Source organism: Coregonus lavaretus (assembly GCF_964263955.1).
Source record: "Coregonus lavaretus genome assembly, chromosome: 22".
NCBI classification, from domain to species: Eukaryota; Metazoa; Chordata; class Actinopteri; order Salmoniformes; family Salmonidae; genus Coregonus; species Coregonus lavaretus.
In genome coordinates, this window is record NC_140009.1 from 4193756 (window position 1) to 4215240 (window position 21485).

General features: G+C 49.8%; 1 protein-coding gene across 1 annotated transcript in view; it reads left to right on the plus strand.

Moving 5' to 3' along the window:
- The window catches only part of LOC311150242 (E3 ubiquitin-protein ligase UBR4-like), a 147352-nt gene that overhangs the window by 39123 nt on the left and 86744 nt on the right, over positions 1 to 21485 (plus strand). Inside the window, exons 17-36 of the mRNA XM_084187618.1 lie at positions 87 to 256; positions 1068 to 1227; positions 1898 to 2023; positions 2251 to 2383; positions 5040 to 5122; positions 5340 to 5468; positions 7051 to 7233; positions 8280 to 8402; positions 8634 to 8863; positions 9101 to 9219; positions 9321 to 9418; positions 12067 to 12224; positions 12434 to 12640; positions 12843 to 12944; positions 13098 to 13198; positions 13415 to 13569; positions 17431 to 17651; positions 17828 to 17879; positions 17994 to 18185; positions 18728 to 18798. Of these exons, the coding sequence (XP_084043744.1) occupies positions 87 to 256; positions 1068 to 1227; positions 1898 to 2023; positions 2251 to 2383; positions 5040 to 5122; positions 5340 to 5468; positions 7051 to 7233; positions 8280 to 8402; positions 8634 to 8863; positions 9101 to 9219; positions 9321 to 9418; positions 12067 to 12224; positions 12434 to 12640; positions 12843 to 12944; positions 13098 to 13198; positions 13415 to 13569; positions 17431 to 17651; positions 17828 to 17879; positions 17994 to 18185; positions 18728 to 18798 (2813 nt within the window). The remainder of the gene's footprint in view (positions 1 to 86; positions 257 to 1067; positions 1228 to 1897; positions 2024 to 2250; positions 2384 to 5039; positions 5123 to 5339; positions 5469 to 7050; positions 7234 to 8279; positions 8403 to 8633; positions 8864 to 9100; positions 9220 to 9320; positions 9419 to 12066; positions 12225 to 12433; positions 12641 to 12842; positions 12945 to 13097; positions 13199 to 13414; positions 13570 to 17430; positions 17652 to 17827; positions 17880 to 17993; positions 18186 to 18727; positions 18799 to 21485) is intronic.

Genomic DNA, 21485 nt, shown 5'->3' on the forward strand with positions numbered 1-21485 from the left:
TTAAAGTGCATTTCTACAATGTCTCAACACTTTTTTTTTTTCTTTTTCTATAGACTTGCTATATTTATTTTCTTCCTCTTTCCCAGAACACCCTTTTGCAGCAGTTGGGCGTAGCTCCGTTCTCTGAGGGCCCGTGGCCCCTGTACATCAACCCCCAGTCTCTGTCGGTGCTCTCCAGAGTCCTGCTCATCTGGCAACACAAGGCCTCTCTGCAGGGAGACCCAGACGTGCCTGAGTCTATGAAGGTCTGGGAGAGGTAAAGCCACAAGATTAAATAAAACACTTTTAAACTGTAGGTACACCTGCTATTTCCATGACATAGCTTTCACCTGGATTCACATGGTCAGTCTATGATCCCTTATTCATGTCACTTGTTAAATCCACTTCAAATCAGTGTAGATGAAGGGGAGGAGACAGGTTAAAGAAGGCTTTTTAAGCCCTGAGACAATTGAGACATGGATTGTGTGTGCGTGCCATGAAGAGGGTGAATGAGCAAGACAAAAAGATTTAAGTGCCTTTTGAACGGGGTATGGTAGTAGGTGCCAGGCGCACCGGTGTGAGTCAAGAACTGCAACACTGCCGGGTTTTTCCACGCTCAACAGTTTCCCGTGTCTATCAACAATGCTCCACCACCCAAAGGACATCCAGCCAACTTGACACAAACTGTGAGGAGCATTGGAGTCAACATGGGCCAGCATCCCTGTGGAACGCTTTCGACACCTTCTAGAGTCCATGCCCCGACGAACTGAGGCTCTTCTGAGGGCAAAAGGGGGTGCAGCTAAATGTTTTATGTGTGTATGATGGTAAAGCAGCCAGGGCAGCAGCTTCACACGTTTTATACAGATACTAAAAGTGATTTGGTGCTGGAGTCTGGCGCAGTGCTAACAGTCCCACACCAGCCAATGGCTGTCCGCTTCCTACCTGTGCTGCCTGCCTTCTACATCTAACCCCTGATCTCGTTTCTAACCGGCCTGTCTGGAAAAAATCTATACAAAATCCTAGGCTGTAATAAAGAACGTGTTCCTTCCGAGTTGGATTGTGCTGACTCAAAGGTTTCTTCCCTCTAGGTTTGTGGGCACCTTGAAGAAGCACGCCATCCAGGGCTCTGTCCCCGGTGACGAGGACCTAAACGTGGAGCACCTCCAACTCCTGCTGCTCGTATTCCACAACCTGTCTGAGCGGGGGAGGCGCGCCGTGCTCACCCAGGTCACCCAGGCCATCACGGAGGTATTTAACACTAGACTGTCTTACTGTGCGACGGCCCAGCGTCGTCCAGGGTAGGGGAGGGAATGGCCGGCAGGGATGTAGCTCAGTTGGTAGAGCATGGCGTTTGCAACGCCAGGGTTGTGGGTTCGATTCCCACGAGGGGGCCAGTATGATTTAAAAAATAATAATAATAATGAATGCACTTAACTGTAAGTCGCTCTGGATAAGAGCGTCTGCTAAATGACGTAAATGTACTTTGGCTCGGAGACTCCCATTATCACCTGGCTCCACCGGTGGCGATTTCGACTTGGTCTGGGAACAGTTGTCACTTTGTGGTCGGGAAAGTCTCTCTTCCTTGCGTGATTCAACATGCTAGCTACAACGGCGACTGTGACATCTACTGCATTAGCTAGCTACCCTTACTATTGTGGTCCTCTGTAGCTCAGCTGGTAGAGCACGGCGCTTGGAACGCCAGGGTAGTGGGTTCGATCCCCGGGACCACCCATACACACACACAAAAAATAAAAACATGTATGCGCACATGACTGTAAGTCGCTTTGGATAAAAGCGTCTGCTAAATGGCATATTATTATTATTATTATTATGTGCGACACTGCAAGCTTTTATTCTATGTCAGGCACTATTTGTCCCTTTGGCGATTTAATAAAGGTCCAACGTCCTGTCCTCTCAGGTGGCGGGTCCCCTACACCAGGAGGCCCAGCTCAGAGTCGTACCCCTCAACCTGTCCCGAATGCTGCTGGTGCTAGACTACCTGCTCCATCAGTACTCCAAGGCCCCCATGTACCTCTACCAACAGGTAGGTTGAACGGCCGCTCAGTCCTTTTTTTGTGTCGGGTTGCAGTTTTTAGAATTGGTAGAAATTGTGTTGTGACCGGGATTGTTTTTTTAAAATTAAAAACTAATGTTTTGGAGTTTAATTGTCCACCAACATTTTTATTTAATGGCTGCAGTGCATTTTCTGCAGTAGGTCTTTGGGCAGAAGAGGTCCTCCTAACACAGTGACTATCTATCTATTGCTTGCAGGTCCAGTACAATCTGCTGACCCCACCGTGGTCAGGCCGGGGTTCAGTCCAGGACGGGTCCAAACGCAGCGCCCTGCCCCTCTACTGCGTCTTTAAAGAGGTGGAGGAGAACTGGTCCAAGCACTGCTCGGCAGGTAGGAGTAAGTCAAGGACTTCCTGTTTTTAAAGGGGAATACCGAGTGGCGCAGCGGTCTAAGGCACTGCATAAAGTAAGCTAACTGATGTAAGCTAACTGATGCAGCGGTCTAAGGCACTGCATAAGTAAGCTAACTGATGTAAGCTAACTAATGCAGCGGTCTAAGGCACTGCATAAGTAAGCTAACTGATGTAAGCTAACTAATGCAGCGGTCTAAGGCACTGCATAAAGTAAGCTAACTGATGTAAGCTAACTAATGCAGCGGTCTAAGGCACTGCATAAGTAAGCTAACTGATGTAAGCTAACTGATGCAGCGGTCTAAGGCACTGCATAAGTAAGCTAACTGATGTAAGCTAACTAATGCAGCGGTCTAAGGCACTGCATAAAGTAAGCTAACTGATGTAAGCTAACTAATGCAGCGGTCTAAGGCACTGCATAAGTAAGCTAACTGATGTAAGCTAACTAATGCAGCGGTCTAAGGCACTGCATCTCAGTGCTTGAGGCGTCACTACAGACCCCCTGGTGCTATTCCAGGCTGTATCACAACCGGCCGTGATTGGGAGTCCCATAGGGCGGCGCACAATTGGCCCAGCGTCGTCCGGGTTTGGCCGGTGTAGGCCGTCTTTGTAAATAAGAATTTGTTCTTAACTGACTTGCCTAGTTAAATAAAGGTAAAAATAAAAAATAAAAATACCCCATCTGTAGATCTGGGCGGTATGGACAAAAATCCATATCACGATAAATTGACTGAATTATGATAATGATAAATTGAACAATACATTTATAACATTTTACATTTTAGTCATTTAGCAGACGCTCTTATCCAGAGCGACTTACAGTTAGTGAGTGCATACATATATATATATTTTTCATACTGGCCCCCCGTGGGAATCGAACCCACAGCCCTGGCGTTGCAAGCACCATGCTCTACCAACTGAGCTACAGGAGGGGAACATTAATGTGAACCAGTTACCTTTTTTATATTCCCCTTAAAGCTACTATCTTTGAATGTTGTGGCTATTAATTGTCCAGTTAGCAATAACCCTTATTAGCAGACGTATTACATTCTTCTAGTGAAGGCTACTTATTGTTATAATCAGTTAAAAAAAAGTCCTCTATATGTTCGGTCGGTATCAGTCATTGTTGGTCTGTCGTCCCAGCTCTACCCGTCTGTATCAGTTCTAACCCTAGAGAAGGATTTACTTTGTCACCTTCAAGATGGTTGTAGACTTGTTTTCATCAATCACAGAATGGTTGAGTAAAGCACGGCATAACTCCTGTATCTGTATTGAGTAAAGCATGGCATAACTCCTGTATCTGTATTGAGTAAAACATGGCATAACTCCTGTATCTGTATTGAGTAAAGCATGACATAACTCCTGTATCTGTATTGAGTAAAGCATGACATAACTCCTGTATCTGTATTGAGTAAAGCATGGCATAACTCCTGTATCTGTATTGAGTAAAGCATGGCATAACTCCTGTATCTGTATTGAGTAAAGCATGGCATAACTCCTGTATCTGTATTGAGTAAAGCATGGCATAACTCCTGTATCTGTATTGAGTAAAGCATTACATAACTCCTGTATCTGTATTGAGTAAAGCATGGCATAACTCCTGTATCTGTATTGAGTAAAGCATGGCATAACTCCTGTATCTGTATTGAGTAAAGCATGGCATAACTCCTGTATCTGTATTGAGTAAAGCATTACATAACTCCTGTATCTGTATTGAGTAAAGCATGGCATAACTCCTGTATCTGTATTGAGTAAAGCATTACATAACTCCTGTATCTGTATTGAGTAAAGCATGACATAACTCCTGTATCTGTATTGAGTAAAGCATTACATAACTCCTGTATCTGTATTGAGTAAAGCATGACATAACTCCTGTATCTGTATTGAGTAAAGCATGACATAACTCCTGTATCTGTATTGAGTAAAGCATGACATAACTCCTGTATCTGTATTGAGTAAAGCATGACATAACTCCTGTATCTGTATTGAGTAAAGCATGACATAACGCCTGTATCTGTATTGAGTAAAGCATGACATAACTCCTGTATCTGTATTGAGTAAAGCATGGCATAACTCCTGTATCTGTATTGAGTAAAGCATGGCATAACTCCTGTATCTGTATTGAGTAAAGCATGGCATAACTCCTGTATCTGTATTGAGTAAAGCATGACATAACTCCTGTATCTGTATTGAGTAAAGCATTACATAACTCCTGTATCTGTATTGAGTAAAGCATGACATAACTCCTGTATCTGTATTGAGTAAAGCATGGCATAACTCCTGTATCTGTATTGAGTAAAGCATGACATAACTCCTGTATCTGTATTGAGTAAAGCATGGCATAACTCCTGTATCTGTATTGAGTAAAGCATGGCATAACTCCTGTATCTGTATTGAGTAAAGCATGGCATAACTCCTGTATCTGTATTGAGTAAAGCATGACATAACTCCTGTATCTGTATTGAGTAAAGCATGGCATAACTCCTGTATCTGTATTGAGTAAAGCATGACATAACTCCTGTATCTGTATTGAGTAAAGCATGGCATAACTCCTGTATCTGTATTGAGTAAAGCATGGCATAACTCCTGTATCTGGGTGTAACAGAGTTTTTAATGCTTGTTGTTCTTCTTCGTTAGATTCCACGGTAGTGCAGCCCAAATTCTACTGCCTCCTGTCACCTGAAGCATCAGAGGACGACCGAAGCAGACTCGACAGCAAGGTGAAACTCCACGTCAAACCTCCAACTGGGAACCCATTGGGCTACTGTTTTAATCTCTCCTCTTTTAACACCCAGGATGAAAGATATATAGAGACACAGCGTATTAAAAGGCTCATAATAAGACATTAGTAAGGCTCATACGCTCTCATAACAAGTCATGAAGCATTAAACCTGAAGGATTTGAGTTAAATGTGCCATGTGTTTTATTTTGGTCCAGGTTTTCCAGAAGCTGTTCAACGGAGCGGTGAAGTATAATGAGCTTTACGCCTGTCTGGTCTCCCTGCTGTCTGCCGGCTCGCAGTTTGATACAGCCAGGAGACAGGAAAACAAACCCATCACACCTATGGTGAGGAAGGAGCGCGCGCACACACACACACACACACACACACACACACACACACACACACACACACACACACGCACGACCGTTAGCGGAACTAACGCTGTTGTTTCCCTGTGTTGCCAATCGGGTGTTACCCCCCTGGTTCGTCGTTTTTATGAAGGGGAGGCGCCGTCTCCGTCCGGTCTCCAAGCCTCTTGCCCAATCGTGGAATTGGCGCTGGGTTCTGGATGCGCCCACGGGCGATCGCTTTGAAACCCTGGAGACGGCGGATCTCAGGACGGCTCTGTTGCCCACGGCCAAGCACGTTATCGACCTCGCCCTCTTGGTTCATCGTGTACTCAGTTTGCCACCGATCTACTCCAAGATTACGAGACGTCCTAATGTCATTACCGTGACGTACAGTAGTCAAGCCGCTGATCTCTTTCCATTCGTTGTCTTCCCGAGAGCAGCTGCGCCTGAACACGTTCTGTCCGGTGTGCGCCCTGTGCATCTACATGGACAGGACGAGGCCGTTCTGGAGGTGTGATCAACTGTTTGTTTGCTTTGCCCAACCCTGCTTTGTCCAAACAACGCCTCTCCCACTGGATAGTGGAGGCTACTGCCAAGGCGTACAGCAGTTTCCCCTGGGTGTCCGGGCGCATTCCACTAGAGGAATTGCTACATCATGGGCACCGTTCAGAGGCATCTCAGTGCTGTGGCTTGTGCTCACACCTTGTGAGGTTCTGTCGTCTGGATGTCACTGCGCCTTCTCTGGAGCATACAGTCGTCGACGCTGGAGTTGAGCAGGATGGATCAGGTACGTTACCACAACAGGCTTCGCAGGAACAGGGCTTTTCTTCCCCCCCCCTCTGGCAATTGGGGCGTTTAGCAAGTGTCTCATAGTGAGATGCATATACACTGAGTATATCAAACATTAAGAACACCTTTCTAATATTGAGTTGCACACCCATTTTCCCCTCAGAACAGCCTCAGTTCGTCGGGGCATGGACTCTACAAGGTGTCAAGCGTTCCACAGGGATGCTGGCCCATGTTGACTCCAATGCTTACCCCGGTTGTGTGAAGTTGGCTGGATGTCCCTTTGGGTGGTGGACCATTGTTGATACACACGGGAAACTGTTGAGCGTGGAAAACCCAGCAGCGTTGCAGTTCTTAACACAAACCGGTGCGCCTGGCTCCTACTACCATACCCCATTCGAAGGCGCAGTGGTCTAAGGCACTGCATCGCAGTGCTGACTGTGCCACTAGAGATCCTGGTTCGAATCCAGGCTCTGTCGCAGCCGGCCGTGACCGGGAGACCCATGGGGCGGCGCGCAATTGGCCCAGCGTCGTCCAGGGTAGGGGAGGGAATGGCCGGCAGGGATGTAGCTCAGTTGATAGAGCATGGCGTTTGCAACGCCAGGCTTGTGGGTTCGATTCCCACAGGGGGTATGAAAAAAATAATAATAATGTAAGTCGCTCTGGATAAGAGCGTCTGCTAAATGACGTAAATGTATGTAAATGAAGGTACTTAAATCTTTTGTCTTGCCCATTCACCCTCTGAATGGAACACATTCACAATCCATGTCTCAATTGTGTCTGTTTCCAGGAGGCGTGCTCCCTGCAGTACTACTTCCTGGTGCTGTGGAGGATCCTGGGGGTCCTGCCCCCCTCTAAGGCCTACGTGGAGCAGCTGAAGGAGGGCCTAGGAGAGCCTAGCGAGAGTGACATCCTCCACACCCTGCGCTGGTCCTCACGACTCAGAGTCACCACATACGTCAACTGGATCAAGGTCTGTGGCCCCAAGTCAGTCAGCTAGCCAGTCCGCTAGTCAGCCAACCAGCCAGTTAGTCAGCCAGCCAGCCAGTCAGCCAGTCAGCTAGCCAGCCAGTTAGTCAGCCAGTCAGCTAGCCAGTCAGTCAGCCAGTCAGCTAGTCAGCCAGTCAGCTAGTCAGCCAACCAGTCAGTCAGCCAGCCAGCTAGCCAGTCAGCTAGCTAGCTAGTCAGTCAGTCAGTCAGCCAGTCAGCTAGCTAGCCAGCCAGTCAGCTAGCTAGTCAGTCAGTCAGCCAGTCAGCTAGTCAGCCAGTCAGCTAGTCAGCCAACCAGTCAGTCAGCCAGCTAGCCAGTCAGCTAGCTAGCTAGTCAGTCAGTCAGCCAGTCAGCTAGCTAGCTAGTCAGTCAGCCAGCCAGCCAGCTAGTCAGCCAGTCAGCTAGTCAGCTAGTCAGCCAGTCAGCCAGTCAGCTAGCCAGCTAGCCAGCCAGCTAGTCAGCCAGTCAGCTAGCTAGTCAGCCAGTCAGCTAGCCAGTCAGCTAGCCAGCCAGTTAGTCAGCCAGCCAGCCAGTCAGCTAGCCAGCCAGCTAGCCAATCAGCTAGCCAGCCAGCTAGCCAATCAGCCAGCCAGTCAGCTAGCCCGTTAGTCAGCCAGCCAGCCAGTCAGCTAGCCAGCCAGCCAGCCAATCAGTCAGCCAGTCAGCTAGCCCGTTAGTCAGCTAGCCAGCTAGCCAGTCAGCCAGTCAGCTAGCCAGTCAGCTAGCCAGCCAGCTAGCCAATCAGCCAGCCAGCCAATCGGTCAGCCAGTCATTCCCCTCAGACAAGCTACTGTCTTGTTTTTTCTTCAATATCTTAACAGCTGTTGTCTTCATATGTCATTGATAAAAGTATAGGTAGCTATTCATGTTTTGTAACTATATTTGGTATGATTTCAACAATGTTGATTCCATCTAAGCCCTTGTGGATTGATAAACCACCTGTTGGATTAAACTGGAATGAAAAATTATGACTGTTAAAAAGTTGTTTCTGCTTTTTCAATTCTTCTGTTTTCTCTCCTCAATCTCAGGAGCACCTGGTGACTCAGGGAATGAAGGAAGACCAAGCTACGTCTCTGATCGAGGCGGCTTCCTCCAAGTGCAGCACTGTCAAGTATGACGTGGAGCTGGCTGAAGATTACATCGCTAGACAGGTGGGTGTGAGAGACGGTGTGTGCAGTGCATGTTTGAACATACTGTATATTGACTGTTGGTGGGTTTGTTTGTGAGATGTCTTTTTAAATTTGCATTTCAATGCTCAGTACAGTTACGCCATCATATTATTTTCAGATTTGCTACAAATGATTTGATAATCTTAATATTGATTCCAGTTCATAGCCAGCCCTAATGTGTATGTCTATGTGTAACCTTCCTCTCTTCTATAGATCTCAGCGTTCTCCTGTGTGGACCACAGCTCCATCCTGGCCTTGCACCAGGTCCCCTCCCTACAGGCCATCTATACTCTGGACGCGGTCATCTCCAAGGTCCAGGTGTCTTTGGACGAACACTTCTCCAAGGTGGCCGCAGAGACTGACCCTCACAAGTCCTCAGAGATCACCAAGAACCTGCTGCCTGCTACGCTGCAGCTCATAGACGTGTACACAGCCTTCACCAGGTGAGAACGATCCACTATCCTCTCTCTGAAGCTTGACTCAGACTTTGTTCTCTAGTGGGGCAGAAAATCTCAGGCTACAAATAATCGGCTCAATTGGTACGAGCTTGGGACAAGCAACACAAGTCGTGGGTTCAATTCACACACACGCAAAAAAAATAAAAAGGATGTTCTTTCCATCCTGAAAATGTCTTGTTTTTGTATTTGGGCAATGATGACTGACTGTTCTGTGTGTCCCAGGTCCTACCTTCTCATGAACCTACCAGAGGAAGGAGAGAACAAGCTGTCAGAGGCTAAACTCCAGGGTTACGCCGCAGTGCTGTCCATAGGCTCCATGCGCTGCAAAGCCAACCTGCTCGGTACGTACTACTGGGCTTATGGTTTGGGCTCATTCTAGTCAGCAATACCTAGTTAATGTCTTCTGTTTCCAAACTGAGACGGGTCCCTTCTCTTCCTTCAGGTCAGAGTGTGATGCAGAACCTGCCCTCGGCCGTCCAGACACTGTGTGACACCTGGAACAATATCCACACCAACGAGTTTCCTAACATCGGCTCATGGGTATGTACCCCCCCGTGTTCTGTATGTACCCCCACCGTGTTCTGTATGTACCCCCCCCCAGTGTTCTGTATGTACCCCCCCAGTGTTCTGTATGTACCCCCCCAGTGTTCTGTATGTACCCCCCCCAGTGTTCTGTATGTACCCCCCCAGTGTTCTGTATGTATCCCCCCAGTGTTCTGTATGTACCCCCCCAGTGTTCTGTATGTACCCCCCCCCAGTGTTCTGTATGTACCCGCCAGTGTTCTGTATGTACCCCCCAGTGTTCTGTATGTACCCCCCAGTGTTCTGTGTGTACCCCCCAGTGTTCTGTGTGTACCCCCCAGTGTTCTGTATGTACCCCCCAGTGTTCTGTGTACCCCCCCCAGTGTTCTGTATGTACCCCCAGTGTTCTGTATGTACCCCCAGTGTTCTGTATGTACCCCCCAGTGTTCTGTATGTACCCCCCCGTGTTCTGTATGTACCCCCCAGTGTTCTGTATGTACCCCCCAGTGTTCTGTATGTACCCCCCAGTGTTCTGTATGTACCCCCCAGTGTTCTGTATGTACCCCCCAGTGTTCTGTATGTACCCCCCAGTGTTCTGTATGTACCCCCCCAGTGTTCTGTATGTACCCCCCCAGTGTTCTGTATGTACCCCCCCAGTGTTCTGTATGTACCCCCCCGGTGTTCTGTGTGTACCCCCCCCGTGTTCTGTATGACCCCCCCATGTTCTTTATGTACCCCCCAGTGTTCTGTATGTACCCCCCAGTGTTCTGTATGTACCCCCCAGTGTTCTGTATGTACCCCCCAGTGTTCTGTATGTACCCCCCAGTGTTCTGTATGTACCCCCCGTGTTCTGTATGTACCCCCCAGTGTTCTGAATGTACCCCCCCGTGTTCTGTATATACCCCCCCCAGTGTTCTGGATGTACCCCCCAGTGTTCTGTATGTACCCCCCAGTGTTCTGGATGTACCCCCCAGTGTTCTGTATGTACCCCCCCAGTGTTCTGTATGTACCCCCCCAGTGTTCTGTATGTACCCCCCCGTGTTCTGTATGTACCCCCCGGTGTTCTGTATGTACCCCCCGGTGTTCTGTATGTACCTCCCCCGGTGTTCTGTATGTACCCCCCCAGTGTTCTGTATGTACCCCCCAGTGTTCTGTATGTACCCCCCCAGTGTTCTGTGTGTACCCCCCCAGTGTTCTGTGTGTACCCCCCAGTGTTCTGTATGTACCCCCCAGTGTTCTGTGTGTACCCCCCAGTGTTCTGTGTGTACCCCCCAGTGTTCTGTGTGTACCCCCCCAGTGTTCTGTGTGTACCCCCCAGTGTTCTGTATGTACCCCCCAGTGTTCTGTGTGTACCCCCCCAGTGTTCTGTATGTACCCCCCAGTGTTCTGTATGTACCCCCCAGTGTTCTGTATGTACCCCCCAGTGTTCTGTATGTACCCCCCAGTGTTCTGTATGTACCCCCCAGTGTTCTGTATGTACCCCCCAGTGTTCTGTATGTACCCCCCCGTGTTCTGTATGTACCCCCCCGTGTTCTGTATGTACCCCCCAGTGTTCTGTATGTACCCCCCAGTGTTCTGTATGTACCCCCCAGTGTTCTGTATGTACCCCCCCAGTGTTCTGTATGTACCCCCCAGTGTTCTGTATGTACCCCCCAGTGCTCTGTATGTACCCCCCCTGTTCTGTATGTACCCCCCAGTGTTCTGTGTGTACCCCCCCCCAGTGTTCTGTATGACCCTCCCCCCCAGTGTTCTGTATGTACCCCTCCCAGTGTTCTGTATGTACCCCCCCCCAGTGTTCTGTGTGTACCCCCCCCCAGTGTTCTGTATGTACCCCCCCCCAGTGTTCTGTATGTACCCCCCAGTGTTCTGTATGACCCTCCCCCCCAGTGTTCTGTATGTACCCCCCAGTGTTCTGTATGTACCCCCCAGTGTTCTGTATGTACCCCCCAGTGTTCTGTATGTACCCCCCCAGTGTTCTGTATGTACCCCCCAGTGTTCTGTATGTACCCCCCAGTGCTCTGTATGTACCCCCCCCTGTTCTGTATGTACCCCCCGGTGTTCTGTGTGTACCCCCCCCCCAGTGTTCTGTATGACCCTCCCCCCCAGTGTTCTGTATGTACCCCTCCCAGTGTTCTGTATGTACCCCCCCCAGTGTTCTGTATGTACCCCCCCCCCCCCAGTGTTCTGTATGTACCCCCCCCCAGTGTTCTGTATGTACCCCCCAGTGTTCTGTATGACCCTCCCCCCCAGTGTTCTGTATGACCCTCCCTCCCAGTGTTCTGTATGTACCCCCCCCCCCCCAGTGTTCTGTATGTACCCCCCAGTGTACATGTGTAACACAGCATATCTGTCTGACTTGTCTATTGTGTTTTGTGTTCCCCCTCAGCATAATGACTGACTCATTGATTAAATTACATGATTGATTGATTTATTGATTGATTGATTTCTCTAACCTTTCCTTTGGTACCCCCAGTGGTTCCATGTCGTTGATGTATTCCAGAGCTAGCATACTTTATTCAACTTGTTAATTCATCATCAAACCCAGGATTAGATTAATCAGGCGTGCCAGGTCAGGGCTACAACAAAACTGTGAAACGTCTGGGTTCGCAGCGGAGGCGTTTGAGAATAATGACGTGTCCGACTAACTTGTCTGTCTCTTCTCTCAGCGGAATGCGTTTGCCAACGACACCATCCCGTCTGAGAGCTACATCAGTGCCATCCAAGCAGCTCATCTGAGCACGCTCAGTAACCAGTCCCTGGCCCTGGCCTCCTCTCTCAAACACATCCTGCTCTCTCTGGTGCGTCTCACCGGAGACCTCATAGTGTAAGTTACTCTCCGAGCAATTATAATTTTGTGCAGTACCGGAAATTAGGCTATTGTAGACATTGCTGGTAGTATTTGAAGTGGTTGAGTGATGTGGTTCTCTCTGACCCCCCCCCATCCAGGACTGAGGAGTTGAACCTCTCCTCCTAGTGAGCAACACTAACTCTCTGTCTCGCTCTTCTCCCCACCACCCCCACCCCCCCCTCCAGGACTGAGGAGTTGAACGCTCCCCAGGTTGTGCGTACCCTGCTCCCCCTCCTCTTGGAGAGCAGCACGGAGAGCGTGGCTGAGATCTGCTCTACCTCCCTGGAGCGTATCCTGGGCCCCGCTGATTCCGAAACCTTCCTGGCCCGCGTCTACCAGAGACTGGTCACGGGATGCTACAACATCATCGCCAACCACTCCGACCCCAACAGGTGAGACTTTGAAACTTTGACCCCGAGCTTTTGGACGATTGCTTTACATCAACGATCCCCCTAATGAACACGACAGGGCTTGAGCATTTTGGCTTAGAAGAATGGTTACATGTACCCACAACAGAGTTACAAAAGTCGGTTGAGATCTATTCAAAACGATTCACGCCCCAGTAATGGTTGAATGTGTCTCTGTTTGTCTCAGTGGTCTGGATGAGTCTGTGTTGGAGGACTGTCTACAGTACCTGGAGAGGCAGCTGGAGAGCAGCCAAGTATGCAAGGCCATGGAAGAGTTCTTCTCCTTCAGGTGTGTCAGTGGGTTAGAGCGTGGCGCTACCAACACCGAGGTCGTGGGTTCAATTCCCACAGGGGATGATGAATGTGTTCTCCACCACGCAATAACAGAATAAGCCATGTTGCAGTCAACGGTCTTAGCATTCTCTCTTGTTTTGTCTCTCAGTGGAGAACTGGTCCAGATCATGATGGCTACAGCCAATGAAAACCTTTCTGCTAAATTCTGCAACCGGGTGCTAAGATTCTTCACCAAACTCTTCCAGCTCAGTAAGTTTACCATCACTCCTCTGTTTCCAAATCCTAAAGGCATCCCAGGCCAATGTGTTGTCCATATTGAACAACCAGAGACTTGAGTGTTCATCCTAATCTTGATTTTTAAACCCTTTTGACTCAAATCTCTCCAAGTTCCTTCCGTGAGTATTTTCAGTTCTACCATCTCTTTTTCATATCCTTAAACCTCTTCTTTGCTTATTCCAAACCCAGCGGAGAAGAGTCCCAACCCCAGCCTGCTGTGTCTGTGTGGTTCCCTGGCCCAGCTGGCGTGTGTGGAGCCGTCCCGGCTGCAGGCGTGGCTCACCCGCATGACGGCCACGCCACCCAAGGACTCGGAGCACCTGGAGAACAGGGCACTGCTACAGGTGTGTGTGTCAACACAAAAAACATTTATCCAGACCTAGTCGACATTTAAACTGAATCAACTATATCCCCTTTTTCTTGTTTTTTTTCTTCTGTATTATGTTTGTACCCCTATAAGGGGGTTTACTTTCCTCGTGGATTATCGTGCATACTTTAAAGCCATTGTTCACACTGCACTTAGCCCCGGGCTAAGGGAGCTGTTAGCCCCGGGCTAAGGGAGCTGTTAGCCCCGGGCTAAGGGAGCTGTTAGCCCCGGGCTAAGGGAGCTGTTAGCCCCGGGCTAAGGGAGCTGTTAGCCCCGGGCTAAGGGAGCTGTTAGCCCCGGGCTAAGGGAGCTGTTAGCCCCAGGCTAAGGGAGCTGTTAGCCCCAGGCTAAGGGAGCTGTTAGCCCCAGGCTAAGGGAGCTGTTAGCCCCAGGCTAAGGGAGCTGTTAGCCCCGGGCTAAGGGAGCTGTTAGCCCCGGGCTAAGGGAGCTGTTAGCCCCGGGCTAAGGGAGCTGTTAGCCCCGGGCTAAGGGAGCTGTTAGCCCCGGGCTAAGGGAGCTGTTAGCCCCGGGCTAAGGGAGCTGTTAGCCCCAGGCTAAGGGAGCTGTTAGCCCCGGGCTAAGGGAGCTGTTAGCCTGAGGCCAAGGGAGCTGTTAGCCCCGGGCTAAGGGAGCTGTTAGCCCCGGGCTAAGGGAGCTGTTAGCCCCGGGCTAAGGGAGCTGTTAGCCCCGGGCTAAGGGAGCTGTTAGCCTGAGGCCAAGGGAGCTGTTAGCCTGAGGCCAAGGGATTATTCACACTTGCACATTTTAAAGTGGGTACAGGGGCTAGCTGGCCCTGCTCTGGAGCAGGGGTTTGAGTAGTGGGATGCTATTTATCATGTGCTATATTATACTGTATATGCTGTGGTCCTCTGTAGCTCAAATACATTTACATTTTAGTCATTTAGCAGATGCTCTTATCCAGAGCGACTTACAGTTAGTGAGTGCATACATTTTCTGATACTGCAATCAATTTAGTTAAGGATCAATGAAGGGAGTCAGTGTTCCTCCGGTCATCCATCATCACAGCTGGAGACTAATAACCGCATCTGAACCAAGGACAGGAGACATTTAAAATTAGGTAGAGCATGGCGCTTGTAACGCCAGGGTAGTGGGTTCGATCCCCGGGACCACCCATACGTAAAAATGGATGCGCGCATGACTGTAAGTCGCTTTGGATAAAAGCGTCTGCCAAATGGCATATTATTATTATTATATTATTATGTAAATCATTATTAATAAAGCCTACTAAAATGTTTATCTGACTCCATGAAGATAATTTAGCGATATGCAAGGGACTATTGTTGAGTTACGGTGATAGACTATCAAGGAAGGTCTGAGAATTGTCTATCAAAGGCAGATATTTAATATCATTGTAAAATGAATGAAATCGCGTACAAGGCATAAAACTTAAGTTACATTATTGACATTAACAAAACATTAAGTATATATAGTGAGGGAAAAAAATATTTGATCCCCTGCTGATTTTGTACGTTTGCCCACTGACAAAGAAATGATCAGTCTATAATTTTAATGGTAGGTTTATTTGAACAGTGAGAGACAGAATAACAACAAAAAAATTCAGGAAAACGCATGTCAAAAATGTTATAAATTGATTTGCATTTTAATGAGGGAAATAAGTATTTGACCCCCTCTCAATCAGAAAGATTTATGGCTCCCAGGTGTCTTTTATACAGGTAACAAACTGAGATTAGGAGCACACTCTTAAAGGGAGTGCTCCTAATCTCAGTTTGTTACCTGTATAAAAGACACCTGTCCACAGAAGCAATCAATCAATCAGATTCCAAACTCTCCACCATGGCCAAGACCAAAGAGCTCTCCAAGGATGTCAGGGACAAGATTGTAGACCTACACAAGGCTGGAATGGGCTACAAGACCATCGCCAAGCAGCTTGGTGAGAAGGTGACAACAGTTGGTGCGATTATTCGCAAATGGAAGAAACACAAAATAACTGTCAATCTCCCTCGGCCTGGGACTCCATGCAAGATCTCACCTTGTGGAGTTGCAATGATCATGAGAAATGTGAGGAATCAGCCCAGAACTACACGGGAGGATCTTGTCAATGATCTCAAGGCAGCTGGGACCATAGTCACCAAGAAAACAATTGGTAACACACTACGCCGTGAAGGACTGAAATCCTGCAGCGCCCGCTCAAGAAAGCACATATACAGGGCCGTCTGAAGTTTGCCAATGAACATCTGAATGATTCAGAGGAGAACTGGGTGAAAGTGTTGTGGTCAGATGAGACCAAATGGAGCTCTTTGGCATCAACTCAACTCGCCGTGTTTGGAGGTGGAAACATTATGCTTGGGGGTGTTTTTCTGCTAAGGGGACAGGACAACTTCATCGCATCAAAGTGACGATGGACGGGGCAATGTACCGTCAAATCTTGGGTGAGAACCTCCTTCCCTCAGCCAGGGCATTGAAAATGGGTCGTGGATGGGTATTCCAGCATGACAATGACCCAAAACACACGGCCAAGGCAACAAAGGAGTGGCTCAAGAAGAAGCACATTAAGGTCCTGGAGTGGCCTAGACAGTCTCCAGACCTTAATCCCATAGAAAATCTGTGGAGGGAGCTGAAGGTTCGAGTTGCCAAACGTCAGCCTCGAAACCTTAATGTCTTGGAGAAGATCTGCAAAGAGGAGTGGAACAAAATCCCTCCTGAGATGTGTGCAAACCTGGTGGCCAACTACAAGAAACGTCTGACCTCTGTGATTGCCAACAAGGGTTTTGCCACCAAGTACTAAGTCATGTTTTGCAGAGGGGTCAAATACTTATTTCCCTCATTAAAATGCAAATACATTTATAACATTTTTGACATGCGTTTTCCTGGATTTTTTTGTTGTTATTCTGTCTCTCACTGTTCAAATAAACCTACCATTAAAATTATAGACTGACCATGTCTTTGTCAGTGGGCAAATGTACAAAATCAGCAGGGGATCAAATACTTTTTTCCCCTCACTGTAAGCATGATCAGAGGGGGAGACAAAGAACCATTGGCTGGTGTTGATGATATCCTAAATGAAATGATAAAATATACAGATCACAAATTCCAATTGGTATACTTCAACATCATCCTCAGCTCTGGCATCTTCCCCAATATTTGGAACCAGTCTATATCAACGAATTGTCGAGGGCACTAGAACAGTCTGCAGCACCCGGCCTCACCCTACTAGAATCTGAAGTCAAATGTCTACTGTTTGCTGATGATCTGGTGCTTCTGTCCCCAACCAAGGAGGGCCTACAGCAGCACCTAGATCTTCTGCACAGATTCTGTCAGACCTGGGCCCTGCCAGTAAATTTCAGTAAGACAAAAATAATGGTGTTCCAAAAAAGGTCCAGTTGCCCTAGAGCACACAAAAAACTATACATACTTCGGCCTAAACATCAGCGCCACGGTTAACTTCCACAAAGCTGTGAACGATCTGAGAGACGAGGCAAGGAAGGGCCTTCTACGCCATCAAAAGGAACATAAAATTCGACATACCAATTATAGGATCTGGCTAAAAAATACTTGAATCAGTTATAGAACCCATTGTGAGGTCTGGGGTCCGCTCACCAACCAAGAATTCACAAAATGGGACAAACGCCAAATTAGCACAAACTTTTTGGGGCTAGCCAGAAGAGTGAAAGTTGGTTTCAGTTAGCCCTGCCTATGTGAACACGGGCTAAGCTAGCCCAAGGCCAGTCCAGTCTTAACTTGGGGCTAAGGGTAGCGCAGTGTGAAAAGGCCTTAAGTGGATTATCATCAATAACTAACACCTATCGACCAAACCGATTTTGGTTGGTTGGAACTAACCGTTTTAGATGTTCTCCAGGTGCTCACCACGCACATCGTCAGGGACAACAGCCAGGTGGGTGAGGGTGTGTGCACCGTCCTGCTCTCCTCCCTCATCCCCATGGCAACAGATATGCTGGCCAATGGGGACGGAGCGGGCTTCCCGGAACTCATGGGGATCATGGCGACCCTGGCCAGCGCCGGTCAGGGGGCGGGGCATCTGCAGCTGCACCGTGCCGCCATCGACTGGCTGACCAGATGGTAAGCGATTCGTAACGATAATATCATTTTCAGTTGTTTTTTTTGGTTCGCGATGTGTGGAATTGTGACGTGAATGCTATTAGTAAACTAAATAGATCTGTATGATGGTAATTGATGTGTAAAATATACAGTTAGATTCAGTAGCATTATAATGATTCTCTTTTTTTTTCCTGCAGTAAAAAGTACCTGATCCAGAAGGACGTTGTGGAGAAAGTGTCCCAGGGCAAAGTAAGTAATCATTTATTCAAATAAGAAAGAAAATGTTTTATATTTTGAATTCACTGAACTGCCACGTCACCCCGGTTAAACAACCTCTCTCACTCGTATGTTTTCCCCCGTCAGCATGGCAGTATGCTGGAGGGCTGCTGTCACATCATCTCCTACCTGGCTGACGTGATGAACGCCCTGAGACAGGGCAGTGGTCAGGGCTCCTCTGTGCTGCTGGTGGACGGAGAGGAGAGGGCTGTGGAGGTGGACTCGGACTGGGTGGACGAGCTGGCTGTGGAGGACGACGACTCGCAGGCTGAGGACTCTGTAAGGAACCCTGTGGGGTCCACACCAGACACCATCTGCACACCAGCTGTCCAGGGGTTGGGATCAATTCAGTTTCAAATCCCAGTCAATTTAGGAAGTACACTGAAATTCCAATTCTCTTCGAAGGCTTTTCAATTAGGACATTTTTCGAATTTGGAATTGACCTCAACCCTGCAGCTGTTTCACACTATTAGAAATACTGGGATTTTACAGGAGAATTTTTTTTCCCACACCATGGCTCTACCGCAATTTGTCTTTCTGTGATTCATCGCATTCTACAGTATCTCCTTGCCTCTTCCTCCACCGTATTTGGGGAGAAGGTACAAGGTCCTTCCCCTCTGGCCTTTTTCTCCAATGTGTTTTGGGAAGGAGAGAGAATGCGAGCAATCAGGGGAAAGATTAATTGAGGGGAAAAAGCCCATATTTGTGTTCAGTAGGAAGAAAGTGCTTTGAAACTGAAATAATCTGGATCTCAAGTAGGAGGTGGGAATTCAGGAAATAACGAAAGTCTAACTAACTTGTGTCTCTTTGCCGTGCCGTAGGATGAAGACTCCCAGTGCAATAAGCTGTGTACCTTCACCATCACCCAGAAGGAGTTCATGAACCAGCATTGGTAAAAGAAGCCCTCTCTGCGTGATCTAGCCATTCCTTCACAGTATTCCACTTCCACCTAGTCGTAGAGATGGAAATAGGACACACTTCCTGTCTTTAGTCATTAATCACTTCTGTGACAGGCTTACATTAGGTCCCACCCAGTTGACTATTTTAAAAATGGTGGAAGACTTCAATGGCGCCGTCCAAAGCGGCCTGGTAAAACAGGATGTGTGGCGTGTCCTCCATCCATCTCTATGGACCCCAGTGCATACTCTGTCACACACAATACTACACTGAACAGAAATATAAATGCAACATGTAAAGTGTTGGTTTCGTGAGCCGAAATAAAAGATCCCATACATTTTCCAAACGCTTACACAAAGCTTATTTCTCTCAAATGTTGTGCACAAATTTGTTTACATCCCTGTTGTAAACCACAGATGGCTCAAGTTTTGAGGGAGCATGTAATTGGCATGCTGACTGCAGGAATGTCCACCCGAGCTGCTGCCAGATAATTGAATGTTCATTTCTCTACCATAAACTGCCTCAACGTCGTTTTAGAGAATTTGGCAGTACGTCCAACCGGCCTCAACTGCAGGCCACGTGTAACCACGCCATCCCAGGACGTCCACATCCGGCTACTTCACCTGCGGGATCATCTGAGGGGGGGTGGGGGGAGGCTGAGGAGGATTTCTGTCTGTAATAAAGCCCTTTTGTGGGGGAAAAAACGTATTCTGATTGGCTGGGCCAGCTCCCCAGTGGGTGGGCCTGGGTGTCAAGTGGGTGGGCCTATGCCCTCCCAGGCCCACCCATGGCTGCACCCCTGCCCAGTCATGTGAAATCTGTAGATTAGGACTTAATGAATTTATTTCAATTGACTGATTTCCTTTATATGAAATGTAACTCAGTAAAAAAATTGAAATTGTTGCATATTGCATTTATATATATATATTTGACTTAATGTCTTGCCCTCCCTCCTTCTCCACCACCCTCCCTCCTCCTCCACCACCCTCCCTCCCTCCTCCACCACCCTCCCTCCACCTCCCTCCCTCCTCCTCTACCTCCCTCCCTCCTCCTCCACCACCCTCCCTCCTCCTCCACCTCTCTCCCTCCTCCTCTACCTCCCTCCATCCTCCTCTACCTCCCTCCCTCCTCCTCCACCACCCTCCCTCCTCCTCCACCTCTCTCCCTCCTCCTCCACCACCCTCCCTCCTCCTCCACCTCTCTCCCTCCTCCTCTACCTCCCTCCCTCCTCCTCTACCTCCCTCCCTCCCTCCTCCACCACCCTCCCTCCACCTCCCTCCCTCCTCCTCTACCTCCCTCCCTCTTCCACCTCCCTACTCCTCCTCCACCACCCTCCCTCCTCCCCTACTCCTCCTCCACCACCCTCCCTCCTCCTCCACCACCCTCCCTCCACCTCCCTCCCTCCTCCTCTACCTCCCTCCCTCCTCCTCCACCACCCTCCCTCCTCCTCCACCACCCTCCCTCCACCTCCCCCTCCACCTCACCACCCCCCTCCCTCCTCCCCCACCCTCCCTCCCTCCACCACCACCCTCCTCCACCCACCCTCCCTCCTCCTCCACCACCCTCCCTCCTCCTCCACCACCTCCCTCCACCTCCACCACCCTCCCTCCACCTCCCTCCCTCCTCCTCCACCACCCTCCCTCCACCTCCCTCCCTCCACCTCCCTCCCTCCTCCTCACCTCCCTCCCTCCTCCTCCACCACCCTCCCTCCTCCCACCCTCCTCCCTCCCCACCACCACCCCCCCTCCTCCACCACCCTCCCTCCTCCTCCACCACCCTCCCTCCTCCTCCACCACCCTCCCACCTCCTCCACCCTCCTCCCTCCTCCTCCACCACCCTCCCTCCACCTCCCTCCCTCCTCCTCCACCTCCCTCCCTCCTCCTCCACCACCCTCCCTCCTCCTCCACCTCTCTCCCTCCTCCACCACCCCTCCTCCCTCCTCCACCACCCTCCCTCCTCCTCCACCACCCTCCTCCTCCTCCACCTCCTCCTCCCCTCCACCACCCTCCCTCCCTCCTCCACCACCCTCCCTCCTCCTCCACCACCCTCCCTCCTCCTCCACCTCCCTCCCTCCTCCTCCACCACCCTCCCTCCTCCTCCACCTCTCTCCCTCCTCCTCCACCACCCTCCCTCCCTCCTCCACCACCCTCCCTCCTCCTCCACCACCCTCCCTCCTCCTCCACCACCCTCCCTCCTCCTCCACCTCTCTCCCTCCTCCTCTACCTCCCTCCCTCCCTCCTCCACCACCCTCCCTCCACCTCCCTCCCTCCTCCTCTACCTCCCTCCCTCTTCCACCTCCCTACTCCTCCACCACCCTCCCTCCTCCTCCACCACCCTCCCTCCACCTCCCTCCCTCCTCCACCACCCTCCCTCCACCTCCCTCCCTCCTCCTCCACCACCCTCCCTCCCTCCTCCTCCACCACCCTCCCTCCCTCCTCCACCACCCTCCCTCCTCCTCTACCTCCCTCCCTCCTCCTCCACCACCCTCCCTCCTCCTCCACCTCTCTCCCTCCTCCTCCACCACCCTCCCTCCACCTCCCTCCCTCCTCTCTACCTCCCTCCCTCCTCCTCCACCACCCTCCCTCCCTCCTCCACCACCCTCCCTCCTCCTCCACCACCCTCCCTCCTCCTCCACCTCTCTCCCTCCTCCTCCACCTCTCTCCCTCCTCCTCCACCACCCTC